Genomic DNA, 25,596 nt, shown 5'->3' with positions numbered 1-25,596 from the left:
TGGGAGTGTAAATGACCTGTAGGTATGTCCATATATGATTGGAATCGGATATGAGCTTGGCCAGCCACAATTGCCGTAAGCTGTCAATATTTTGTGCTAGCAGAAACTAATCACGTATGAAGTTTTCTATGTACTGTGCTGCATTGAATCTTGCTGTGACGATAATTTCTCTAAATGAGAAATTTAATTTTAATTTGCGTTAATTAAATATCGCAAAAAGTGGAGGAAAAGAATATTCCACAAATATTTCTCTCTAGGATACTTTTTTATGAACAATTTATTAAATACAAACGTTCCAGTTATTTAATACATACGATTAATGAATAATTTATTTAGTTAATAAATTACATACGACATATACATATAAATACTATAATCTAGAAATCATAGGTGGGTCCAATGGCCTCGAGGAGATCTTTACTCCGCGGGATATGGCTTTCATGTATCTCTAAGTCACCCCATGGCAAACAACATGAAGAGAGTAAAAAGTCTCGTTTAATCCGTATCGGTAGTAGCAGCCGGTGCGTGGGCGGAATATGCCAAATTGTGGGCGTCGACTTTCTCATCAACACTGTTGAAGCTCCTGTATCCTTGGTGTTGTAATGGGGATCCATTAGCGACCCAATTTCCAGCGGCGGCGTTGTCGTACCAAAGAGATGCGGGATTCTTATTAAAAAAACTACTCGCCACATTGCTGCCACCGAATAGTCTTTGGAATGCTATGATACTGGCAATGATCAAGGCGATTTTGCCGAAAACTAAAGCTTTCAAAACCAGCAGACCTAAGCCGCCGAGCAAGATTGGTACTAATGCGAAAACCTTAAGACCCGCTGCGGCAATTAGTGGCAAAACCATTTTCTTGATCTTGGCACGTCCTAATCATGAAAAAAAAGAATTAAATTAATTTGTAGTAGATTTTGAATTTGTATATAATTGACATAAGATATAATTAACGTAATATAATTATGACTTGCTCAACAATATATAAGCTCAAATTAACTTTTAATTGTTTAAATTGAAAAAGATGAAACTTTTATTTCTATTAAATAAATATAGTAATAGAGATATTACTTGATACACTATATTTGTTAAAATCTTTGGATATGTTAACCTTTAATCTTTAACTTTTTGATACGTAAAAAGTATGTAAATTAATATGTATTTACATATTAATTTAACTATTTATATATTTAATTATACATTTAAATGATGTTTTAGAAAAAATATGATTGAAGTGTTTGTGTATAATCTAATTTTAGTAATACAATTACAATTTGCACAAACTTTTTAAAAAACAATTGAGAAGGAAAGCGAATCATTTTTTCTTGAAGAACGAGTTTATCCGGAACAGGTCTGTGACGTCGTATATATAGATATCACGAAGGTGAAAGGCATGCTGAGACGCTTATTCGTTTATACTCATGACGTCGCGAATCCGTAACGTTAATCGAATAGACATAATCAAGGAAAGATGAATGATTGCATAACTGCGGAATACTTAGAGACAAAAGAAAGAATAAAACTTACCTTCATTCAGGGCGCGCGAAATATTCGAATCTTCGGGCATGTTGACTTTCAAACTATGACTCTTCATAAAAGAGACAGCCGAATTATACAACATGTTGTAAAGTTCCATCATTCTGTCAGTGCTCTCACGAGGTAGTTCATTCATGATCTCCACTTCGTTGATCTCTAAACTCTTGCCAATGCGTTCCACTGCAACAATTTTATTAAACAAAAAGAACTATTATCAATTTTTGCCATAATTAGAAATTGATGGAGAGAATCTAAGTTATGCATTTGTAGTGAAGTATTAAAAGGATATAATTTTATGCGTATCGTACATAGGTAATTTCTTTAAAACAAATCTATTTTTTAAAATGGTTTATGTTTTAAATTATATTAATTTATATATATATAGTAATATATAAACATATTGGTTACACTTTCTACATCTTTCTCTTCTTTGGTACTATAGTCTAAATTGGACCTGAGCCTTCTCTTTACATTTCACCGTGGTGCGCACGTCGTCATACACGGTTAAACGAGATCTACAGCTTAACTACGATTCCGAATGACAAAGGTAGTGGCATTTCTAGGCATAGAATATTCTTAATGGCCTGCCATTCTATCGAAGAAGAGAACGAGCGTGTAAAATTTTGCCCAGAATTGAACTTAAGACTTTCAAAGTAGCTAGTGCGCCCGCCACACACTCGCCTCCATATTTTTTACATATTACTCTTCAAATTTTGTAAAATAAAACGTTAAACATAAAACGAGTTTGTGCAATTTTCGATTGATTTTTTAGTTTACAAGAGATTTATAGATTATATTAATAAAAGAGAGGCAAATTTAATCTTATTTAAAGTTAATATTATACAGTTGATTAAACTGATTAAAATTTAAAAATTATATCATGCAAACACACAACAACTTACTCGGGGTGACTCGTACGAAAGTTATGCCATCGGCAATCTCGATGTCATTCGATCGAGCCGCTCTGTTAAGAACACTAGCAGTCTTTACGAAGATACAGCTGAAGAACTTATCTTGCTCTAAACAATTCAGATCCTGAGACGGCCGCTCAGCAACATTTGTAGGTCCTGCTGCGGTATAAGCAGCAAGAAGTACCAGTGCTAACAATTTATTCATCTTCTTCGTCTAATCACTCGTCAAGTCGTCGCGGAACGGAACACCAAGAGGCAATGACCAGAGACGCAGCAAACTACTCTCCGGAAAATTTTCGGAACAAAGTGTGACCTGGCCCTGCAGCGCTTGAATCTTTATAGGTGTGCACCATGTAGGACCCTCCTCGGTATCCCCACTCTGAATGACGAAGACGTGTATGACGACAAGGAACGATGAGACGAACGACTCATCATTGCAGGCCACCTCCCCAGAAAACTTTCTTCGATAATTTTTAAACAAACGAACGACTGCGTGAAGAGACGCGTCACCACTTGGGCGGACCTAGAAGTCGCTCTCCCTAATGTCACCGAGAGAAGTTTACGTTTACCACAGTAACCACTCAGAATTTAGGTCAGTAGGGGAGGTAATACTCATTATAGATTCAAGGATTATTTCTATAGAAGAATCTTTGAAATCACTGAGGAATGTATTAACTTTGGTAACAACATCTTATTTTATCATTAGACATATCTTACTATTTATTAGTCTTAAAAATAAATATTTTATATTTATGTGAGTTTTATTTCTTAAGATACAACTTCCTTTTTTTCTCTTCTGCAAGATTAATAACATTTTGACATACGGCACTTTCTGTTTATTTTTCACGCGTAGCAGATTGTTTAGAAAACCAACAACAACGGCGATGACAGACGTACATTTCGCACCTCACCGCCATTCACGATTGCACATGCTTCGCGGTCGCGAATATACTCTTTTCTTACGAGTAGCGTGTGCGTGTGCATTTAGGTGACGCTAAATGTGGATAATTCCTAGTAGTAATTTTCCTTTGAGTTGTAAATAAAGCAGGCACATAGATGTCACAGAATATATAATTTTAGAAATTATATTAAATACGGTTAAAAATATTGAAAACAAATATTAAATACAAACAAAGCTTTTTAAACAACTTAATATATACGTATATATATACACACACACACACATAAACACACATATATGTAATTATTGGTAATTTTAACATATTAATTTGATTTTAAATCTTTTTTTTTAACTCAAGCATCAAAACCCAGCTTCCTTTGTGAAATAAACCGGTGCATTCTTCATAACCACGTGCACCAAGCTGCTTACCTTGACCCAGCCACGTGTTCGTCGGTAACACATGAACTACAGATTACGTATCCGACAGGTTTTCTGATATAACTAAAGTTAATAAAACGTTTTACTCTTTTTTATTATGTCTGTGTCCACCTAATTATTTTATGATGTTAACATAATAAGTACTGTAAAATATAATTATTATTTAAAAAACAGGAGAGATATGTTACAGTTGATATTTTATTTTCAACTAATTCGACGCTTTATAAGCAATATTCGCGCAAGTATGTAATAAACCATTATTACAGATTTTTTTCTAATTTTATCACAATCTCCTAACTCTAATATACAAGAATTTACATTATTTTGTAAAAATTTCATTTTTAAATGTTTAAAGTATTAAAATATACGGGTAGAAGATAAAATTATCTTTTTTTTTTAATTTTGACGTATAATAGTAAAATAGAAAATAAATAATTAATTTATGAGAGATTGCTTATATTCTTTCTTAAAAGTCTTGATATCATATATTAATTTCATTAATTTTATACTTAAGAATTATACATGAGAGAAATTGGTGTAACATGACAAAACAATAAAGGATAAAGGCATCAATGTTACTTTTTTGGTTACTTGGGAGGGTAACAAATAACTTATTCACAAAAGGTATTCCATTGTACTCCACACACATGACTCCGTTTAAATATTTAACAGATACGTCAGGAACTTCGTCATCTTCGTTTAACGGTATCCGACATGTAAGAAACGAAGATAATTTTACGATTATTTTCTGGGTTACGAATATTATCGGTTACTTCCTCCTACAAATATGATATTTCGCAGGAATTCTTATAACAAAAATCACCATTATTTAAAAAATACATAAAGTTTTTTGAAAAACACAGAATTTTAATAATTCTACTTATTTCTAATGTATAATAAATTACTAATTAATGCATCTGGTAATAATAATACTGGTAATCATAAATAATACCTATGTGCAATATTTGCATATGTATATATGCAAAACTTTATTTTTATACTTATATGATAAAATAATATAATTTATATTATTAAATTAAAATAAAATATAAAAGCCCTTTAAAAACATTTCAAATTTCATAAAACTTAGAGAATCGAAGGTCGATGACTTACATTCAGGTCAATTCCAGGGTCTTATCTTTATTTCTTTCCGGTTTGTACGAATGACGTGAAGAACATTCTTTTTCTTGCTTTCTCTCAATCTTTTGTTGTGCAATTGATTATGTTAATACTCCCTATTTTATTTACAAATATTACATTTAATAAATTTTTTGTAATAGTTATAATACTTGATTTCTTCAGATTTAATAATAAAATTTATGTTTTATTTTTATGTTTTATTATACAGGATTATATAAGCTTATTGTAATTATAACAATTAAAAATTTTTATTAAAAACATATTTATATACATAACTGAATAATTTAACTTTGATAGTTACGAAGAGAGAAATAGATATCTACAAACTAGTTCCCCACGGAATCAAGAAACTTTCTCTCTTTCTTACATCATGCTAGTGAAATGAGTCAAGATATATACATTGAGATTACTTTAAAAAAAAATTTTGTTAACAACATTGCAATCGTAATTAAGAGATGTAGAGCTATTGTCGAGATGTAAAGTAAATTAAATATAATTGAATTATATAAATTTCAGCAATTATATGTTTCCGTTTGTGAATTTTATAAATTTTGATTACTTTCACCAGTCAGTTATCGCATTTAACACAATTAACGCAAGCACATAGCTTATTTATTATTTCTATGGTAAAATTCTTTATTGATATTAATACAAATAAGAAAGGAACTTTTACAATATTATATATGACAACGGTATATAAATTATGCTTCTTTGAATTTATTATATTTACAGTGATTGATTTTACATTTTAATCTTATAACTAAACTTAAAATAATAAATAAATAGAGCAAAGAAAAAATTAAAAAGGCTACAAATAATTACATTTAGTTCTTAACTTTACATACATTGACATACTTAACAATTCTTTTCAAAATTATTTAAAGTTAAAGTAAAAATTATTTTCTTACAACAAACATTACTATAAGAAAAAAGATAATCGAAGTACAAACAAATAATTTTATTGTCCATTAATGTAATTTCTTTTCACTACTTCTTTCTGCGTCGTTCTTTATAAATTCGATAAGGTTCGAATTCTTGCACATTACCAATAAAACCATATACATCTTGTCGTCTATGCTTGTTGTGTTCGTAGTCGCTGTCCTTTTGGGCCACCTTTTTTAATCCAACTATAGCTGCCAGGATCAAACTCATCAAACTCAGCACAACAGCTTTTCCACTTAGAATAGCCAATGCCTTTAACGTGATAGGCAATAAAATAGATTTTATCAGCAAAAATCCAATGATTAAAGGCAGAACATACTTATTCAATTTTTTTAATTTCTTATCTTTACGCCCTGCAATTAATAAAGAAAAAGATACTTAAAAAATAAAGAGAAGAAATAATAATAGAAATATATAAACATGTTTCATGCTTTAAATTTACGCATATTTTTTATTCTTTATTTAAAAACATAGTTAACGAAAATAAACATATTCCTATTCCCTCACTCATTGTAACGTATACTACATTGCCCGCAACGTTCTACTAATCACTACACATGACAATTTAAAAGGTTATACTATATTATATAAGTATTTTGCCTCCCTCGAAAACCAGGATGTGCATACCGAGCTTCATCGAAGTATACCTTCCTTATTAGATACGATCGTCACGGAAGTTAATAAAGATGAACTGGAGTAGAAAGCACTTATGTTTTTGTACCGAGAGACTCCGTGCGCCCGTAAACCCAAAAGTATCATAGCTTAATGGACAACATGTGCAATTACACGCTTCTTTAACAACGTTTGATTAATAAGCGATCTCATAATTTTATTTTACAGCGAATTATTCTAATTTTTGACTAAAATTTAAAATGACGCACTAGATTTGCCAACTCGTTAATCTGTTGCTCAATTCTCTCATTTTATTCAGATATATTATTTTGTTGTAAAAAACTTGTGGTTATTGTAAAAAAAATGTTTAATTTAAAATGTATACAGAAGCATAATTAATACTTTCAAGTAGTGCTAAATTCCATAAAGACATAAATTATTATAAATAATTATAAGCTTTGCAATAATTTAACGTCTTTTATTTACTATTATAATACAACTAAAAGTGTATAGTATATAAATTTATTAGTTTATAGTAATATTGTAAACTATTAAAAGTTATAAAAATATTAATCTTTTTTTTAAGGTCATACATACTTCGTTTATATTAATGCTCCTTTTGTATATTGATTCAACATAATATTTTTATGCTTATGTGTAATATAAAGATTATACATTAAAATATTTTGATTTTATTTAAAAAATTAATAATAATTACAATTATGTCAAAATAATACGAAAAATTTACTTATTTAAATATAAAAATAATTAATATTTTTTTGTTAAAAGTTTTTTTTATTTGATTACATTTTCTTGGTTGTTTATTTTATATATTATTTTTATACTTTATTGTCTAATGAGAAAATAGAAAAAACTAAATTTATTTTTTTTAATACTAATGTAAAGACTTAAAAACAAATACAATTTTCCTGAACTATTTAGCTATAAATAATCATTATTGTTAGTACCTTCTACAGCATACGCTTTCGAAACTGGAAAAAGTGTTTCAATGCCGTTCAAAAAGCTTTCACCAATCCGATCTAAAGAGCTTTTAGAGTCGTTCCGCAGTATCTCTCTATCCAGTGTGTTCATTGATTGTGATCCCTGTGCTGTGACGAGCACTGATAGAAAGAATAATATGTACAGCAGTAACATCTTGTTAGCATCTAGATGCTTCTTTTATTCCTTTTTTATATTTTTTTATAACACACTCTATAATCACGTTTTATCTCGAAAACTCCGCTTATCTTGCAATCACGACCGATCTCTTGGCCAATAATATGTTAACTGACATTCGTGCTAGACCGGGCTATTAGTTTATATAGTGGGACCGCGAAAAGCTCAGAGGAGGAGAGTACTCATCTAACTTGGTACTGATGCGTGACGAAGGATCCAACGTCCACTCCCGTACCTCCTAAGCTAGTCTACCTCGACCATTGGACGCTATTCGCGTCGACCACTCTCAAGAACGAAGGATCTTCCCCGGAATATTTTGGCCCGAGTAAGTAGATCATTCTCTCCGTCAAACGTCTTCTTCATTGCTGTCCTTTGTCATGGGACGTGGTACGTCTATTATCAATTGAGTTCGTTTTACACTCGAATAGTCGTGGCATAAAGATGAGCTCCAGCTGCTGCGACCTACGGCCTGCTTATACTGCGAAAAGTAAACCAGAAGTAATGCGAATTAAGTCGTTCCACTACAAAAGCGAATCTGTAATTAAAGAGATCTCGATCCTGTTTCAATTATTGTAATGATAATAAGTATTTAATTAAATTAGAATGTATTTGAAGCTATTTTTGTATAATAAAATTTTTATAATATTATGTTATACTATAAAGAAACTAAGGTGATATTAATAAAATTATATTAATAATGTTAATAATTAATTAATATTAAAAAATTTTGACGAATTATATTACTGAACAATATATCATGTCTCTATTGAGTAGTGTATAAAATTAAACCTTAATCAGAACCATAGAAGAAAGTGTACTTGTCTTTAGAAACTGACTTTTCAATTAATAGGTAAAGACTACAAAAAAGATTTATATCCATGCTCATCATCAAGAGAAGTATTTTCTATTAGCATTACAACAAAAATGATGTTACACGCTTGAGTACGATATGATAGGTAAGGTCGAAAATTATTGCAGCAGTAAAGATTGACCGTGTTTTATAATATTACTAGATTTAGAGACGAGATACGATCCATGAAAAAAAGAAAGTATTGATGAAAGACGGATGTCAGACAAATCGATAGTTGTAAAGAACTTATGGGACATAATTATAGATATTAAAAAATATTTTTCTGAAAATAACGTGTCCGTCCAACAAACTAACGTAATTAGTTATTAAATTAAATTTCATTATTAACTTATGTTTAACATTAGTATAGTATTTTTTTTATATCAAAAAAGCAATTGTTTAACACTGTTTGAATTGAATAACTTGTCTCTTGTACTTATCTGTAACCTTTTATTTATTTTGTACCTCGTTATATTATTTATTTTATCATTTATACTTATACGTTTATACCTATAGGAACAGACCAGTTGGTTCAGTGTCGTGCCTTGAAGTGGACCACACATTGCCGTCCTTATTGGCCAGAGGCTCCCTATTATTTGTCCAAATGAAAGACCGTGTTTTGTTGGTTAACAAGAAGAATAATAATAGATACCCACCGATGCGTTGACGAAGTAATTGTTACAAATAATCTTTATTATGCTCATAAAATTAATACAGTAATCATGCGATATTAAGTAAAATTGTTTTATTTATTATAAAGATAATTGTCGATTTTTTTGATATCTCAAGAACATAAGAATTAAATCAAGATTTCCCAAATTTATGTGAATCACGACCTAATTTTAAACATTTCCACCTAGATTTAGAAATTATGAAAAAAATCCGACAGAAAAAATAAATTTATTATTTATTTATATATATTTTATTCTTTCTATTACATTTTTTAATTTTTTATTGAATATGATTTTATTAATTTTTTTCTTAAAAAATGAGATAAATTATATACGGAAAATATGCTTCTTTTATATTTTTATTGATGATTTTTTTTTTATGCCATTGAAGTGAATTATTTTTATGTACAATCAATTTATAATAATAATTAGAGCTTATTGCAAATTTTGATTCTTACTATAGCTGAAAATTTTTTCGGCTCACTAATGATAAATATGATATTTCATTAATTACAAAAGTTAACAGTAATAATTATAAGCATTTATTCTGCGATAAGAATAAAAATAGTATCATAATAATCTCACACATTTAATCAAAATTATTAGAAATTTTTGTATTAATTAGAAATCAATAGCAAAACTAATATTGTTTTTTTGTTTTGACTTTTGATATTTTCATTCGTATAACGACAAATTTTATTTGGTTTTCAGGTTCGTGAAACAAGCAAATTATTTTTTACCTCTTCTTTCCAAAATTCTGAAATGATTTACCCAAGTGGCATATGAATAAAACTACTGTACCAATATGTGGGTTGCCGACTTCATACACGAGAAACTCGACTAATGCGTTACTATAACATATCGTCATATAATCAGTCTGATGATTTCAATAGCGACAAATATTATAATGCGCGGGTAATATCTTTTATTAGCGACACGAATTAGAAATAATGTATCCAAAAAGACAATTTTGATACCAGTGCGTAATCAGTGCGTGCAAGTTTCCGACGATAATAAATATACAGGTTTATTACTCGTGAAACTGGCTCGATGTAATGTCTGAGAATGAAGAAAGTCACGGAGAGAGTACATACGTGATAATGACTGTTAAGTATCAGTTTATTCGATGTGGTGCATGTGACTCGTGATTTTCCAGGACAGATAAGAATCGGATAATCGGATGTTGGAAACATTCAAGCTATTAATCACTCAATAAAATGATAACACCTTGTGCTGTATTATGCTTTGTCTCATCAATCTCATCCGCAATCATTCAACACATGTTTTGAATACTTCGTATTAATTGTGCCAAGTTGTCATAATTTCACCACATTTTTTTACACTTTGTTAAATATTAAATACTTTAATAATTATCTTTTTTCTGTACGTATTATATAATTTTACTCTATCATCTTTCATGTAAATTTTAATGTCAATCTGTCGTACAATTTGTCACATCACATTCTTCTCGATAAATAACGGACTAAAGTCTCTGTTTTATTTGTACCTCAGTGTGGTTGTGTAATAAGGAAATATTTCTTTATTTGATTTCTGTTATTGAAAGAATACAAGAAAGCAATAGAACATATTAAACTAGTTAGACAACACTGCTGTCCTTATTATGTCAAAATAGTGTAATATCTTTATATCATATCTATCTCAAGACATTACAAGTGGAAAGTAACAGCAAAAGTACAGTGTTTATAAATATTTTCGGACCCATATACCTACATACGTAAATTGGTACATTAAACACAACAAGAAGAAAATATTAGCAGATTGTAAGGATCATTTAAAACTGCCGTGGGTTATTAGCAACCAGCATGTCTGCTGGGCGTAACTAAAAAAAAAAGAGATCCCATTGAGATCATCTACGATCGGTCAATCTTTTCACGCAGATTTCTACGCGTATACACGCAGATTTCTAATTTCTTATCCTACAGGTAAATAAGACGCTCATTTACGTCGCTGGTTACAGCAATGTGCAATATTCTATTGTGCACTTGAGCGGAACCACACGCTTTGAGTACTTCAGATAAATATGCAGCAGATTGTAAGATGTAATACAGTTTGCGATGCTCTGTTATGAGAGCAGGATGATACTCCAGCGAGAAATTCAATCGATAATCTAAAAGTGGCGTAACAGAATTGAAAAGCGAGTCGAAGGGAGTGAAGTAAAACAATAACACGATTTTTCGCAGGATTTACCGGATGTCATTTCAGTTCCAGATATAAAGCTAGACTAATTCAAGTAACGGCGATTTATTTCAATTTACAAATATTTAACAGTGAACAAAACAAGTAAATTTTGTGTTCTTTATCTAATTTTGAAATAAGCTTCAACTAAACAAAGGAGACGACAATTGTTCTTTAAAATGTTTAACATTGCGAACAATTCGTGACGAACAGTTTATGAAACAAACAACATATAAGTATAAAATCATCGAATCTAGCATAAAAGCATAAAAAGTTATTGATACGAAAGTGTATATCAGTACTTGATCAGAGAGATTCAAAAATTGGATCAAACATTTATAAATCGATTTTCCTCGAGATAAGAACGTTCGAGGTAAATGAAATCTCGATCTTACGCGACGACGCAAGACATGGAGCGTTACCATGAAGAACATGAAGACTATTCATCGAGTTCTCTTCGGCCCGAATGTCTGCATGGCGTAACTGAAAAAGAATCGCAAAACGACGTCAACGCATCGTATTCAGCCGGACCATTTCCGCCCCTATAGAGGCGTTATAACGCGCTCATTCGCGTGAAGACCTCCACTCCCTTTCTCTTGAACGACGAGAACACCCGCAGGAGCGTTCTTCTTATCTACAACGACCGAGTCCGTGCATCGTACATACCGTTTCTGCGATATAACGTGACACATATATCGGCACTGACAATTTGGATCATAGTGTTTACCGCGAGCGTATATATCGCTGGCTCACCGGTCGGAGCTCATTTTACACGGACTGCCGATTTTCCCGGCAACTGAAGCGTGCCCGGCGTGGTATCCGCGGCGTCCGGTTAGTTTGTCGTCGAGTGGCGGATCAACGGTGGATCGCGTTAGTTCGCGGTTGCTCGCTGCACCGTTCATTCCTTCTTCCTATACTGTCCATACTTAGTTGATTTCCTATATGTCGTTTCCCTGTAAAGGTAAACGACTCCAAAATTCAGCGTACGGAACGAATTAAAAGGATACAAACACGAACGAAGAGATATGTCGTGACAGTCGCAGCGTTCATCTTTCGTTACCCGTCGTCGACTCTGGACAAAGAGAGTGCTCGCCCCGGCATACACTCGGATGTTCTTGCGATTTGAGAAAACGTTCGTCGAATACTCCGTGACCTAGGAAAACCGTCAGTGCGCGATGACGTCTTGACGATTAAATAGGGTGAAATAGGAACAGGCGAAAGAGTGAGATCGTAGACAAAACCACGTGCAGATATCACCAGTGGATTTCCAGCGAGAGCCTGTTCTTCATGAACGTGAGAAAAGATGCTGTTGAGAGTTAACCTGGTCGCAATTCTGCTGACCTTGAATTGCGTCAGCCGTGCGACTGAGCATTCGAGATCGGTGCTAGAGAAATGGCAGAGGGAAGAGAGAGCCGTCACTTCCGACAAAAAGATCCTCAGGTACACGTATGATAATGTCACATCTGAGAGTTCTATTTCTTCGGTCAATGATCGCAACGCCAGCGAGGTAGCTGAGATCGATCGTTCAATTGACGAAGACATCTATAGTCCACATTCAAAGATTGAAGTGAAGGAACGAGGTAAATTAAAAGCAAGTTATAATATTTAATGGCAGAGATGTTTTTTGTCTCGTAAAGCAAGAGCTATAAAACATTGACGCAAAAAGTAACAAGTATTAAGAATGAATTGTCGTCTTGATAAAGTATGATTACCAATACCGTTATACAACAGTCTTTTTCTTTAATACTATAATGATTCTTCTTATTAAATCGAAATTTTATTATTGAAATACAATACATTTTTTAAATATTTATTTTTTAGTACTTTTAGAATTTTATATTTTTAATACTGAAACGCTACCCAATGGTATCAATAAGCATTTATTTATTTCTTGATTGTAAGTTATCTTAATACGTAGGCGTTTTTCAAGAGTTTTCAATAATCACATTAACAACAGTATTTCATTTGCGTATTAATTACGTAATCTATGTAATCTTGTAACATACATGAAATTATTCTCATATATGGAATTATGTAATTTGTAAAGTTAACGTAAAGTTAAATAATAAATATTAAGTAATTTGATATTTTCCTGATTTAACAAGTTTAAAACGCGGAAGTACGTCCAAAGTTTTAATTGTTTTATTCATGATGATTTTCAGATGAAGCGCGGCGAAAGAAACGAAAGGCTGGCAAAACTATGTTGGCGTTATTGATGGCGTACAAACTTAAATTTGTTGCTTTAATACCAACGATACTCGGAGGTTTGATTCTTCTCAAGGGAACGACGTTACTTGCGGGATTTTTCTTCGCTTTATTCGCTGCCGTTCTTGGACTGAAGATACATTGATAACAAAATCAAATATACAGGAGCTTTGGAAGGAGCGCACCAAGAATACAAAATAAAAAGTGAGAATGACATACGACTTTATTTCGTAATAATTTACAATCAAATTAAACTTGTATAACTAATCGTCGTTATCTTTGAGAAAGTATTGAACGCCTGTGTTCACAAAGTAACACTTGAGGCCGAATTTATAATCGCTTCTCGGAGTCAAACGTATACATCTCGTATACATCTTGTAGAATGCGTCGCGTCGTCAAGTGTGTGTTTATAAATAATGAAATTAGTCAAATTACTTTTTCTTAGAGACCACAAGTGAAAAACGCTACGCGAAATCATCCGCATGTATTACGATCATTACGAAATAAATGTTACGTTTCTTAAAATGTAATATACCTATATGAGTTAATTATTACAATAAACGTTGACAGATGGAATTAGTATTTCCTATTTGCTACATTTTAATACTCAAGTGTTTTAGTCGTCACGCTTACTCTACTGAACACACGTTTTAGTAACATAAATTGATATTTGTGTAAGTACTTGTCGCAAGCTACACATTCCAAACTCTCTCTAAGGTTATAAATCTAAAATAAACATATTTTGCCGCCTACCTTAGTGCGGTACTACAAATAAATAATATAAATAATCGCAAGTGTACTGAGAAACGACTGCAAATTCGGCTAATCAAAGAATAAAGTCTGTTATCTTTTCGCTCGATCTCGAAATTGATCACGTTTTGATTGCCGACAAGAAACTTGAAATCAGCACCGTTAGAAATTCGCGTGCGTCAAGATTACAGTCTCGCTATTATTTCAGATTTGCTAAGACAGCTGACAGATGAAATGCAAACACTTGTCGTTGCAAGTTCTTTTGTTTTATATCTTTTTGACACAGTTATTTACATTCCAGCTGCGGTTTGAATTCTTTCTTACTTTACAAAAAAAATGTCAAGAGATGCGAAATAGCTTCTTTTTCGCACCATGTATAATAAAACTTTTCTATTATATCATCGCATCAAATAGCTGTGTCATTTATAAAACTGTTAATTTTTAAAAGATAAAAAATTACGATATGATTACCATACCAATGATCATTCAAAAAGCGATCAGACTTGTATATATTTACACGAATGAGACAGATCGTTCATTTAAATCTTCTTTTTTACTTTTAATATCTCTAAAACTTTTACATTTTTTTCACATTTTGTTATTCCGACATTACATCACTGATACATTCCGTTTTTACACTTTTTTTCTTCACAATTTATGCAGTACTCGTGAATATGAGATTTTATGAATGATAAAATTTTCCTTAAGACATAAGTAGGCGAATCTATAGATTTCGATATCTCGAACTGTCTCTGAACTCGCGTATTATCTGCTCCTTTGGATACAGGCGTTGCTTCCTCCCAATACCTGAAGATTTCCCATTGCTTTTCTTCCGTGAGTTGTTTAATGCTTCAGCCGCGCGCTGTAAGCTAAGGTGTGAGCGTACTCGCGATCGGCTTCCGTCAATACAGGTGCGCCTACAACTCCCTTCAGACTTCTGTCCCATCCACCTCCTTGCTGCCAGCCACCATGATCATGACCACCCTGCTTTTGGCTCAATAGCTTCTTCAGGCCGATGATCAGCGACAGAACCAAAGCGATCTTGCTGATGATCAGTGCCTTGCCGGCCAAAAGGAAAAGCACGCCCATGGCAATGGGAACTAACGCGGCGAGTTTCATCGCCATTCCCATCATCATCATGCCCATCATCTTCTTCATCTTTCCACGACCTTCCTCGATACTTCGTTTCAATTCGCTGGAACTTGTCTTTGGTAAGCTTATCTGCACGTTGAAACTGTTCATTAGCGTGGCTATACGCTCGAACAGAATGTCGTTAAGTATTTCGTCCATGGCCCCTCCGTTGGTTCTAGCCAAAGTCTTCTCCAAGTCGGAGAAGTTGTTTTTCGAACTATTGTCTGTCGAGGACGCGACTTTGATCAGCTCGAGATTTTCGCTGATTGGTAAAGTCTGTATACGACCGAGTCTTTCGAAGAAGGCGATCGCCTTCTTCTTCAAACACGGCGACACGGCCATATTGCGATGCTCGCATTCCTCGTAGACACGATAAAGTGCACGGTATCCTCGCTCGAGGAATCCATCGTCCTCATCGGCGTGAATAGTTGCACTGCAGATTAACAAGAGCAGCACGCACTTGGATATAATCGATATAATCGCCGACATTTTGGATCCGGATGGCTTTCCAACTCGCGAATGCTTGATTGGGCAATTTGGGACTAAATCACAGACACCTCGTATCCTCGAAATCACGCGAGAGACACGCGACTCGAAATTCGAAGTGACTAGTCGGAGATACGAAAAGTTGCGCGCACCCACGAGCTGGATGATCCTCGACTAGAGAGAACTGGCATCAGGACCAAGTCTCCGGGCAGATATATACCAGCGAGGAGCCATCCTCCTAGATGCCATCCTTCACGAAGGGGGTGAGGTATCTCTCTCGTATAAACGGACGGATATGCTGGTGCATGTGACGACACGACCTCGCTTGTATGAGTGGATAATCCTCTTCTATCTTCTCTCCGTCGCGAACCCCTCTCGTCCTTGCATCCTCCTCTTTCTCTTTCAGCTCGCTAGACAGCTGCCATCGCGGCGGGACGGGGCCGAGGTAAAAATTCTCATGGTGGTAGCGCGCTAAGAACATGTGACCCTTCCTGACACAGAGACCCACTCGCGTCTTGAGATCGAGACGCTGCTGTTCAACGGCCGCCACGCGATTCGTTCATTAAATTTCGCCGCGGCGCGGCGGTTACGTACCTGGAAGTACTATGTGTGCATCTTCCGCGTCACGTTAGTGTGCGGCCCCATCATGATTCGCATCTTGTGCGGGAGGAAAGGAAAGGCCTGTGTTGAGATGAGATCAGAGGGGAGCGCCGTGGACTGCATTGGCAGAGTATCTGGCACCGTGATCTCGCTGACCCCTGCTATAACGTGAGGATGCTAGAAACTGGTTCCAGGTTACGGACAGCCTGTGACCTTCCTACGATTTTCCTGCGGCGCGGAATGAGCGAGAATTATCGACACGGATGATCTACTTTCCCTGAATTTCGGTGTATCATTCTCATCTTGTCGTGTTTCCTAGGGGCGCAATAATATTTTGGATTTATGTAAAATATAACAAAAATTGCAGTGTTGCTCCATCTTTTTTATCTTTTTTTTTTCATTACACGCGATTATAATTCTTGGAAACAAGTATAAATCGCGTAAATAGATAGAGAAAAGAGTAAATGTACAACTAAAATTATTTTTGTTCTGTTTCTTAGCAACATGCTGTTAAAGAAGAGATTTCATTTCGTTCCAGATTTATTGACACTGAAATACATAAAGCGAGACGAACAAAACAATAACGTGCTTCGAGATTACGAGTTATGTGTGGTATTGCTTTATTGCGTAACAGTATAACTTATAACTGCACGTCACACTTTGTACAATTTGCGCTTTGATTACGTATTGCACATCCCTCAACACACGTCATATATAAACCAGCTGTCGTTCATTTTTGATACGATAGCTATGAAATGGAGATTACCAGTAAATGAATGAACATTACGAACATGGATTCACAGCCTTATGGCGTATAATTAGCTAATTTACTCAATTACTGCCAATGCTTTGACATGCATATGCACTCCGACTGTACTGATTACATTAATGCATTTGTTATTAAATATTTTTTTACCAATTTATATCTGTCAATAGACATATAACTCTTTTATACAATAAAGCACAAAACAAGATTTTGAAATTTAATAAAAACTATATTTTTTCTAAAATAATCATTATTATAATCCTGGATTTTTTAACAATAAGATCAAAACCCTTTAATTTTTATTAAAAAATTATCGTGATCTACGTGTGAAAATAAAAAAAAGTATCTACGCCCTTTATATGTACGAGATATTACAGCGCTTAGCTTTAAAAGAATTAATAACGTGCGCAGACCCACAACACAAAACTATCAAACGTATTCTGTTTTCTTCTTGTATCACGGTTTGTTAGGTGCGTGAAGCTGAGCGCACAGCGCATCCTCGACACACTCGATCGAGGTTAGCGCATCTCTAATGCGACAACAGCCAACGATGCATCCTCCATACTGTTACCTACTTCGCGATTATCCCATAGTCAGTGCCACGGGCCTACACAGACAGTGTTTAACTGTATTAAGGCCCGTGCTACATTCTGAGCGCGCAGTTATATTCTCACGAACGGTGCGAGAAATGGATTCCGCGGCGATGAGCCTACGCACAGTGCGGTTGGGCTCAATTATTATTCGTTATCTGATACCGCTCAGGTCCCAAATCACAAAAGCGGCGGACTTTCGATTGTTCGCAAAAGTAGAGAAGTAGGTCGTTTCATCCGAGACATTTATCTTAATGACGTCGCATGAATTATCCCCATTCATCCTTCAACGACTAATTCGCGGAAGTTTGCCGAAAGAATACTTTCCAAGGCATCATTGGGTCATAATAATACTATTCTTCGCAAACAAAATTGAAAATTGAAATAGGCTATCCATTTACCATTGAACGTTGTGATTTAAACCTACCACTAGTGTGGAAAAATGGATAGTTCGAAAAAGTCTAACGCGTAAAAGTTTTGCCTACGATATACGGAAGATCAGTTATGGTGCGGAACGCACAGATTTCCGGAATAATAAAAGTGAGGCAATAGGTTAAACCGTCATGAGTGATTTCCTCGAGAGATATTTTAGACAAGAACAGGACGTTTCTGCCTGTTATTAGATTCAGGTCAACGATCAGCAACAGGTGGTTCTGCCGATTCGCATGCGGAGGGTTTTGATTTAACTCATTACTGTATCATGTTCGTTCGCGAAAGCGTTAAATTTAATTTACAGTTTAGTAATAAAACGAAAGAATTTATACTTCAATAGACTTTACCATTGATTTATAAATACTAAAGTAACATACACACACACACACACACACACACACACATATGTATATACATATATATAAAAAATTGTTCAATAATCAAGCATAATTGCTCGTGATGAGTAGAATCGAGTAAAAAAGCAGTATGCAGAAACATCAAATTTACATAGCAGACATAACAGGATTTATAAAACAACACTACAAAATATTTTAGAAAGAATAATGGCTCTTTGAATTACATCTTACATTAACGCCGGGGATATACGAGGAATTTCAGACGTTGGTTAGACACTAAAGTGCGGGAGCTGCATTCTTTGTGCCATCTTGGGATGCGTATAGCCGGTAACCTTCAGAGGCTGTAACCCTCTGCATACTCTACCTAGTGAATCGAGGATGCTCGATTGGCCCAGTGGCATACAAAACACTCGTCGAAGAAAAAGATCATGCTTTTTAGGCCTTATTCTCCACTTTCCGGCGTGCAAGGATCGTGGGAGCTGTAATAAGTGAAAAGCAAGCTTTTTTATTTACAAGACAATCTGTTTATTTATCATCTTAATTTTGCTTGAGCATTTTTAGTAACTTTTTAATGGCAACTGTGATGTAAGTAATAAAATCAGTACAGTTCTCTTCTTCTATAATATAAAGATTTTTACTGTCACTTTATATATACGCGTGTAACTGAGAGTAATATCCAAGATGATAATAATTTAGTTTAATTTATTTTAGATTAAAATATTGATATGTATGTAACATAGAAGAATTTATTGTGTGTATGTAATATCATTATATTCAATAATAAGAAACTTAATCCAGTTTTAAATAATTTTTAATTTGTTGTATTGAAGAAAATCTCCAAATTACACAATAATAATATATATTATATAATCATTAATAACAAAGAACAAATAATGGAAACAATTGATGAATCTTGAACGTTTGACAAGGAAAACGATCCAACGCGGCAGAATAGAAAATGAGTATGTACGGTAAATGAAACACTAGTTAGGGATAACACGTAAATTAATCATATGTTTCACATCACTTTCTACTTTCTTCAACAACGTTTCTATTATCGGTCTATTTGATATTAAATGGATTACCTTTCTCACAAATTACTGGTCTGTAACCTTACATGTACGTAAAAAAATTTACTAACAACTTGCATAAAAATATCTTCTCTGGCCAACATATTCGTTGATGCCTGACCTTCGATTTCAATCAATTTGAAACTTCATCATTTTATTTTCTTTATGTTTTCTTCCTATTTTTTCTTTTACTTTACTATTTTTCCCACCCTCTCTCTTTTTTATATCAATCTATCTTACTGTGTGAAAATCTGATGGAATATGCAGGTTGACTTCCATTATATATCTGCACAAATACGTTGTTCCGTACATCGGATAGATCGAAAATGTTGTGATACGCGTCGCTGAGATTTATCTTCTCACTACGCTTCATGCACTCTATTTAACATTGTAGTAAGTACGGTACTGTGGATATGTACGCCATCATGTGCGTGCAGAAACATACGGTTCTATAGCACCGGTTGGAATAATTTTAAGCGCATGATGCATTTTACCATAGATGCATTCACGCTCTGTATGTCGTAATACCAGTTTACTCCGCCATTATTACTAATTGCTAGAGCCTATAAATATGACGATCTTCACAAAGCGTCAGTTCTGATCGAACATGCTTTGGCGGCACTTCGCGCTTCTTGTATTAGGCGGTTGCATCGCCATTTGTTCTTGCGAGCCCGTGAATAAAAAACGTTTGCTGAAACCTTCGAAAACAATCGAGTGTGCCGGCAATGAAGGTGATATCTCCACATGTAGAACCAATGAGTCGGCCAATACTCCTTCATCAAATAACGAAAATCAAACGCAAACAAGTAGGAGAGCCCGACAAAAACTCCTAGATGATACCAATGATGTGGGTGAAGGTGAGAATTTTTCTTAACTGTTTGAATATAGACTATATATGTATAATACAACATAACTAAAGAAAACATATTCACGTGATATAGTTTTTTTTTTAGTAATTTAAGTATTTTAAATCAAATAAAATTATTTTATATTTTTTCTTTTGTAAAACATACGTAAAATACTTTTACCTGTTGCATATCACTTTTAGAATCTTGCAATTTGATACTTAATGCTTAAACATAAAAATATTTTATTAACAAAAAAAAAATAAAACAAGTTTTTATATTAACTTAAATGTCAACTATAGAGTTATTAAAGTTTTAATAACTTTATACTTTGCAACATTTAGAACTTTATAATTAGCAATTAGGCAAGCGCACACACACACACACACACACACACACACACACACACACACACACACACACACACACACACACACACACAAATGTTAAGTTTTTTTTTATTTATTATAATACTTTTTTATTTAACATCAATAATATCTTTTTATATTTTTTAGTAAGAATGCTTTTACACTGAGAGAAAAAAAATGCTGGATTTAAATAAATATTTCTTTGAATAGAAAATATTTTATAGAAAATCAATAATATTTATTTCAAACAAGTAATATTTTTTAAATTATAGAAAGTATTACTTGTTTTTAATAAATATTATTGATTTTTTATAAAATATGTTATTAGTACTATTGAAAAAAATATTTATTTGAATCCAGTATTTTTTTCTTTTAGTGTAGATATAACAATATGGATGCAAGAGAAAAGAGAAAGATAAAGATAGAAATGTTTGTTAGCACGTATAACGTTTATTCAAAATAAATATCAGAAACTCTGTTTTTTTTATATTATATGATTAATTTGACATAAATTAAATTTTCAACTTAAACTAAATAATATATATTAGATTAACTAATTTATTGATTTTAAATTTTAGTTTCTGCACGGAAAAAAAATAAAAAAGGAAAAGGCAGTATAATAATTTACATGTTCGCTGCTTTGAAAGCAGCACTGCTTTATGGACTATTACACGGTGTTGCAGCTCTTGCAGGAAAAGCAATATTGCTTGGAAAAATAGCTTTAGCAATTGCCATTGCAGCACTTGTAAAAAAGAATGGTACGTGGTAGGTAACTCAAATTATAAAAAATTGTTATTTAATTCTTTTATATTTAAAATTCAAGTTTCTATTAATAAAAGATTAATAAAAGGTGCGCACAAATAATTATTTCTTAATAACAGTTACAATTAATTAAATTAAAAAATTTAAAGAGAAAAGTGGTGAAAAGATGAGACATAGAAAAATTGAAAATAATTTCTTATATTAACTATTGAAAGTAAATATTGTAAAAATAGTTTAAAAATTATTATTGTTTATTTTAAAAATTGTAAAATTTATCAATTTAAAATAAATTTTCTTTAATTGTATTATTTTGTTCTTTAAAATTTATAATATATGTTTTAACTTTTTTAAACAATATAATACGTCTCATAATGCATCTATATAATTGTTTTCGTTACTTATGCGCCAAAAGTGGTCTTTTTTTTATCTATTAATTTACTCAAGGACTAACATTTTAACACACGGGTAACAAAAATATATTGTGTGCGATACGTGCGAATCGGCTATTGCCCACACGTGCGGGTAAACGTACTCGTCTTGGACTCGTACATCCATTTCCCACACTTACGGGCAATTAGCCAACTCGCCGCATTTGTTGTACAAATAACTATTTTAAAACACGTTCTTTCAATTTTTAACCTTTTTGATCATAGAAACTTGAAATATTAGCTCTTATGTAAAGTAATGCAGATTTTGTGATGTAAAATTAGATAATTAATTTAAATTAATTAATGATTTAATAAATTTTTTTCAGATTCTGAAAAAGTTTCTTATGAAATAGTGAAACATCCACATACCAGCTATATACAAACTCATAGCTCAAGCGTTGATTACGATCATCGTAGTAGTGATTACAATGATGATCGTAATGATTACAATCGTAATGATTATGTTTACGAACATCGAAAGCGACGGCAACTTATATTATAATATAAATAGATTTTAAGTATTAAAGAATTGACACAACCAACAAATAAAATTATTTATAAAGCTACTTATATATAAATGTACGAGAACCAAAGCATTTATAAAACTTATCGTTTCATGAAAAAATTTAGTATTTAAAAAAAAGCACCAAAAGATACCAATTTAATGATAAATAACATATACTTTATAAATATACATTTAACGAAAGAAATGGCTTTAATTTAAGCAATATCTTGTTATAGAAAATTTATTTGTGTTAATTTAAAATTATATAATAGCATTTTATAAATCTTTATATACAGATGTATTATAATAAAATCTAATACACAATATGTAATTATTTCATCAGTTTAAATTTATTTCTTTAACTTATTTTTTACGTATCTTAATTTTTTGTGTAATTATTTGTATATCAATAACCTTTATATGAAATTAGTAAATGTTTTAAACACCTGTAATTATTAGTAAAATCAATTTAATTTTGTGATATTATTTCTAATTTTAGTTTATGATTGCGATTTCAAGTTTGATTGTGTTCGGGGCGTAGTTTTTTGTATAATTAAAAATGCATTTAAAAGTTTATAAATAAAGCATTAAGACTATAACTGGCGCTTTTTACATGTAAAATTAAAATAAATTTATTTTATTGTAGTATTTTATATTTATTTACAAAATATATAAAGTTAGGTATAAATCAAACAATGTAGTAATAAATTAAATAAATATTTAATATTTCTTAAATACAAAAATGTCACATCTTAATTTTACAATTCTAATTAATGTAAATCAATAAATTAATAAATAGGAAGTAAAATTCTCAAATTGAAGTCTAAGAAAAATTTAAGACAAAATATTAAATAAAATAATCATATTATATATTGTTTAATCTTTGTGGAATAACACATTTGTTCAGATCAAAAGAAGAAATAATTGTTCATTAATCTGTTTTTATTAATTAAATATTTAAATAATAAATAAATTAAATAATAAAGTAAAAAAAATATAAATACGTTTTTATTACTGGATACATCAAAAAAAGATGTATTTATTATATGCGGTAACTAAATCATAAAACTTTCGAATTCGTGATACATGTCAAATGTGATTCAGGTTGGAGGAACAACTTCCATTGCACGTTGCCAGCCACCGTATCCACCGCCAAATCCGCCGCCACCACCTCCATGATGTTCCGATGCTGTCGCATAGATTACTTCATGACCACCTCCCCCACTAGATACGAGTTTCTTCAACCCAACTATCGCACTTAAAACTAAAGCCATTTTCGCTGTCAGCAAAGCCGTACCAGCAATGAAAGCAATTTTTCCATAAGCTAGTTGCGCCATCATGCCTAAACAAATAATTGATGTATCCGTAAGCAAGATTGAAAAAAAATCAATTCTTTTTTTACTAATTAATTTTATATTTAAATCTTTTACTTATTTCACCGCAAAATAAGATAAGAATCATTTACTGTATAATAAAATAGGTTTTAGTTATTGTATTTATTATTATATTTGTTATTATATTTGTTATTATATTTGTGACATTTAAAAATATAGTTTAATAGTAATTTGAAAAAATTTTATTAAGTTAATTGAACTTTTGATTAATATATATTTCTCAATTTTGATTTTAAAATTATTTATGAAATCTGTTTTTACAACATCAATGTTTTAACAATATCTTACCTGCTAGTACGGCACCTGCTATTATTATGTATCCGAAACCTTTATTCTTCTTTTTTCTCCCTGCAAATATTACAAATATTTGAGTATTGTTAAATCCTTTTTTTCCTTTCTCTTGTAAAAAAACATTTTTTTGCCGAAACTTTATTGCAACAAATCATGTTTTTTTTAACAATCTTTAATTATAAAATATTTTAGATTATAATTTAGACTACGTTAATTTTATTTTAAAAAATGTGTAAAACAGATTTTTAATAACACAGTTTAATAAAATGTTGTTTGGATTAAAATACTATTACCTTCAAAAGCGTTGCCTGGTATTGTCAGTTTCACACTTCTCGATGTTAAATACTCATAAAACTTGTTATCCAATTTCTCATCGAGACTTAGTTCCGTGCCATTATCAGCTGTCATTGAGCTGTGACTTCTGGCGGTAGATGCCGGATCTTTGGTAATTGAAATATAGTCATTGACTTTATATACAGAATCATCTTGAATCGCCGAGTCGAGGATCTCTAAGGCACGCCGTTTAAAACAATCAAAGGTGTTCTTTTCGTTGGCGCACCGTTCAAACAGACTTGTATATTCACTTTTGGCAGTCACTAAATTACAAAACACCGCGAGATGAAGGAAATGTAGAAGCCAAATTAATACACGTCGTTTTTCCATCGTAAACTGTTCTACAATCTACGCGATTCGTTGATTCTCCTTTTTTAGATATCTCCCAACTGTCTCCAACACAATAACCATTAGCTTCTCCTTTGTTACGTTTTACGTCTTCTTTGCTGGTCAGCTCGATAAATCCCGCAGACTACTCGTTAGAATCTGGTTGCATTGTGACTTATATAAGTGTGCACCCATTAGCCTCTCCTACCAACGCATTAAGATTCTTGGTATACGCGCCCGTACTTGATCCACGCGCTGTTTAACTCCATACAACGGAAGGAAAGACCCCTCAACCAAAACAATGTCGTACAGCCCCGTAAGTAAGTATCCCTCTGACCCCCTTGTCAAACGAACCTTAAAACTCCGCCGCGCCAATCGTCGTTAATAACAACGCATCAAGAGTGGAATGCAGGTAAAACAGACGATATTCTCCACCCAGACACGATTATAAGTGCAAACCTCTGCATCAAGAAACAGAAACAGTTGTAGATTTATCTATCAATTTGCATGCATGACTAACTTTACGTGTTACAGAATAGTGTCATGCGGAAATGAGTTTTTATTATTTCCAACGCTAGTTATTT

The 25,596-nt window shown here is 32.5% G+C and overlaps 4 protein-coding genes and 1 pseudogene across 4 annotated transcripts; 2 read left to right on the top strand and 3 right to left on the bottom strand.

Moving 5' to 3' along the window:
- Nucleotides 1–324: 324 nt before the first annotated feature.
- LOC118645302 lies at nucleotides 325–2,652 on the bottom strand. The gene is made up of 3 exons (XM_036286135.1): nucleotides 2,439–2,652; nucleotides 1,528–1,716; nucleotides 325–875 (listed from the first exon to the last, which is right to left on the bottom strand). The coding sequence occupies exons 1-3, from the start codon at nucleotides 2,650–2,652 to the stop codon at nucleotides 496–498; spliced, it is 783 nt and encodes a 260-aa protein (XP_036142028.1). The 3' UTR covers nucleotides 325–495.
- A 2,120-nt stretch (nucleotides 2,653–4,772) lies between these two features.
- LOC105828934 lies at nucleotides 4,773–8,324 on the bottom strand. The gene is made up of 2 exons (XM_012667518.3): nucleotides 7,449–8,324; nucleotides 4,773–6,221 (listed from the first exon to the last, which is right to left on the bottom strand). Exons 1-2 carry the CDS (start codon nucleotides 7,633–7,635, stop codon nucleotides 5,914–5,916), a joined length of 495 nt encoding a protein of 164 aa, XP_012522972.1. The 5' UTR covers nucleotides 7,636–8,324; the 3' UTR covers nucleotides 4,773–5,913.
- Nucleotides 8,325–9,809: 1,485 nt separating this feature from the next.
- On the top strand, nucleotides 9,810–14,103 carry LOC118645237. Its single transcript, XM_036285931.1, has 2 exons — nucleotides 9,810–12,953; nucleotides 13,536–14,103. The coding sequence occupies exons 1-2, from the start codon at nucleotides 12,677–12,679 to the stop codon at nucleotides 13,721–13,723; spliced, it is 465 nt and encodes a 154-aa protein (XP_036141824.1). The 5' UTR covers nucleotides 9,810–12,676; the 3' UTR covers nucleotides 13,724–14,103.
- On the bottom strand, nucleotides 13,784–25,481 carry LOC105828888. The gene is made up of 4 exons (XM_036286274.1): nucleotides 24,646–25,481; nucleotides 24,350–24,409; nucleotides 23,771–24,009; nucleotides 13,784–16,119 (listed from the first exon to the last, which is right to left on the bottom strand). The coding sequence occupies exons 1-4, from the start codon at nucleotides 25,013–25,015 to the stop codon at nucleotides 15,172–15,174; spliced, it is 1,617 nt and encodes a 538-aa protein (XP_036142167.1). The 5' UTR covers nucleotides 25,016–25,481; the 3' UTR covers nucleotides 13,784–15,171.
- On the top strand, nucleotides 17,613–22,758 carry LOC114254001 (annotated as a pseudogene).
- Nucleotides 25,482–25,596: the final 115 nt, after the last annotated feature.

Source organism: Monomorium pharaonis, chromosome 4, assembly GCF_013373865.1.
Source record: "Monomorium pharaonis isolate MP-MQ-018 chromosome 4, ASM1337386v2, whole genome shotgun sequence".
Taxonomy (NCBI): Eukaryota; Metazoa; Arthropoda; class Insecta; order Hymenoptera; family Formicidae; genus Monomorium; species Monomorium pharaonis.
Note: the sequence above shows the minus strand (reverse complement) of the source record. Positions and strands in the feature narration are given on the sequence as shown.

What these genes read in the sequence shown, in the direction of transcription:
- LOC118645302 (XM_036286135.1), bottom strand. Translation starts at nt 2,652, where the DNA reads ATGAATAAATTGTTAGCACTGGTACTTCTTGCTGCTTATACCGCAGCA. An exon ending in TTTCGTACGAGTCACCCCGA is followed by an intron (nt 1,717 to 2,438) that starts GTAAGTTGTTGT and finishes AAATTGTTGCAG; the next exon opens with TGGAACGCATTGGCAAGAGT. An exon ending in TTCGCGCGCCCTGAATGAAG is followed by an intron (nt 876 to 1,527) that starts GTAAGTTTTATT and finishes TTTCATGATTAG; the next exon opens with GACGTGCCAAGATCAAGAAA.
- LOC105828934 (XM_012667518.3), bottom strand. Translation starts at nt 7,635, where the DNA reads ATGTTACTGCTGTACATATTATTCTTTCTATCAGTGCTCGTCACAGCA. An exon ending in GAAAGCGTATGCTGTAGAAG is followed by an intron (nt 6,222 to 7,448) that starts GTACTAACAATA and finishes TATTAATTGCAG; the next exon opens with GGCGTAAAGATAAGAAATTA.
- LOC118645237 (XM_036285931.1), top strand. Translation starts at nt 12,677, where the DNA reads ATGCTGTTGAGAGTTAACCTGGTCGCAATTCTGCTGACCTTGAATTGC. An exon ending in GATTGAAGTGAAGGAACGAG is followed by an intron (nt 12,954 to 13,535) that starts GTAAATTAAAAG and finishes GATGATTTTCAG; the next exon opens with ATGAAGCGCGGCGAAAGAAA.
- LOC105828888 (XM_036286274.1), bottom strand. Translation starts at nt 25,015, where the DNA reads ATGGAAAAACGACGTGTATTAATTTGGCTTCTACATTTCCTTCATCTC. An exon ending in ACCAGGCAACGCTTTTGAAG is followed by an intron (nt 24,410 to 24,645) that starts GTAATAGTATTT and finishes TAATATTTGCAG; the next exon opens with GGAGAAAAAAGAAGAATAAA. An exon ending in AGCAGGTGCCGTACTAGCAG is followed by an intron (nt 24,010 to 24,349) that starts GTAAGATATTGT and finishes TTATTTGTTTAG; the next exon opens with GCATGATGGCGCAACTAGCT.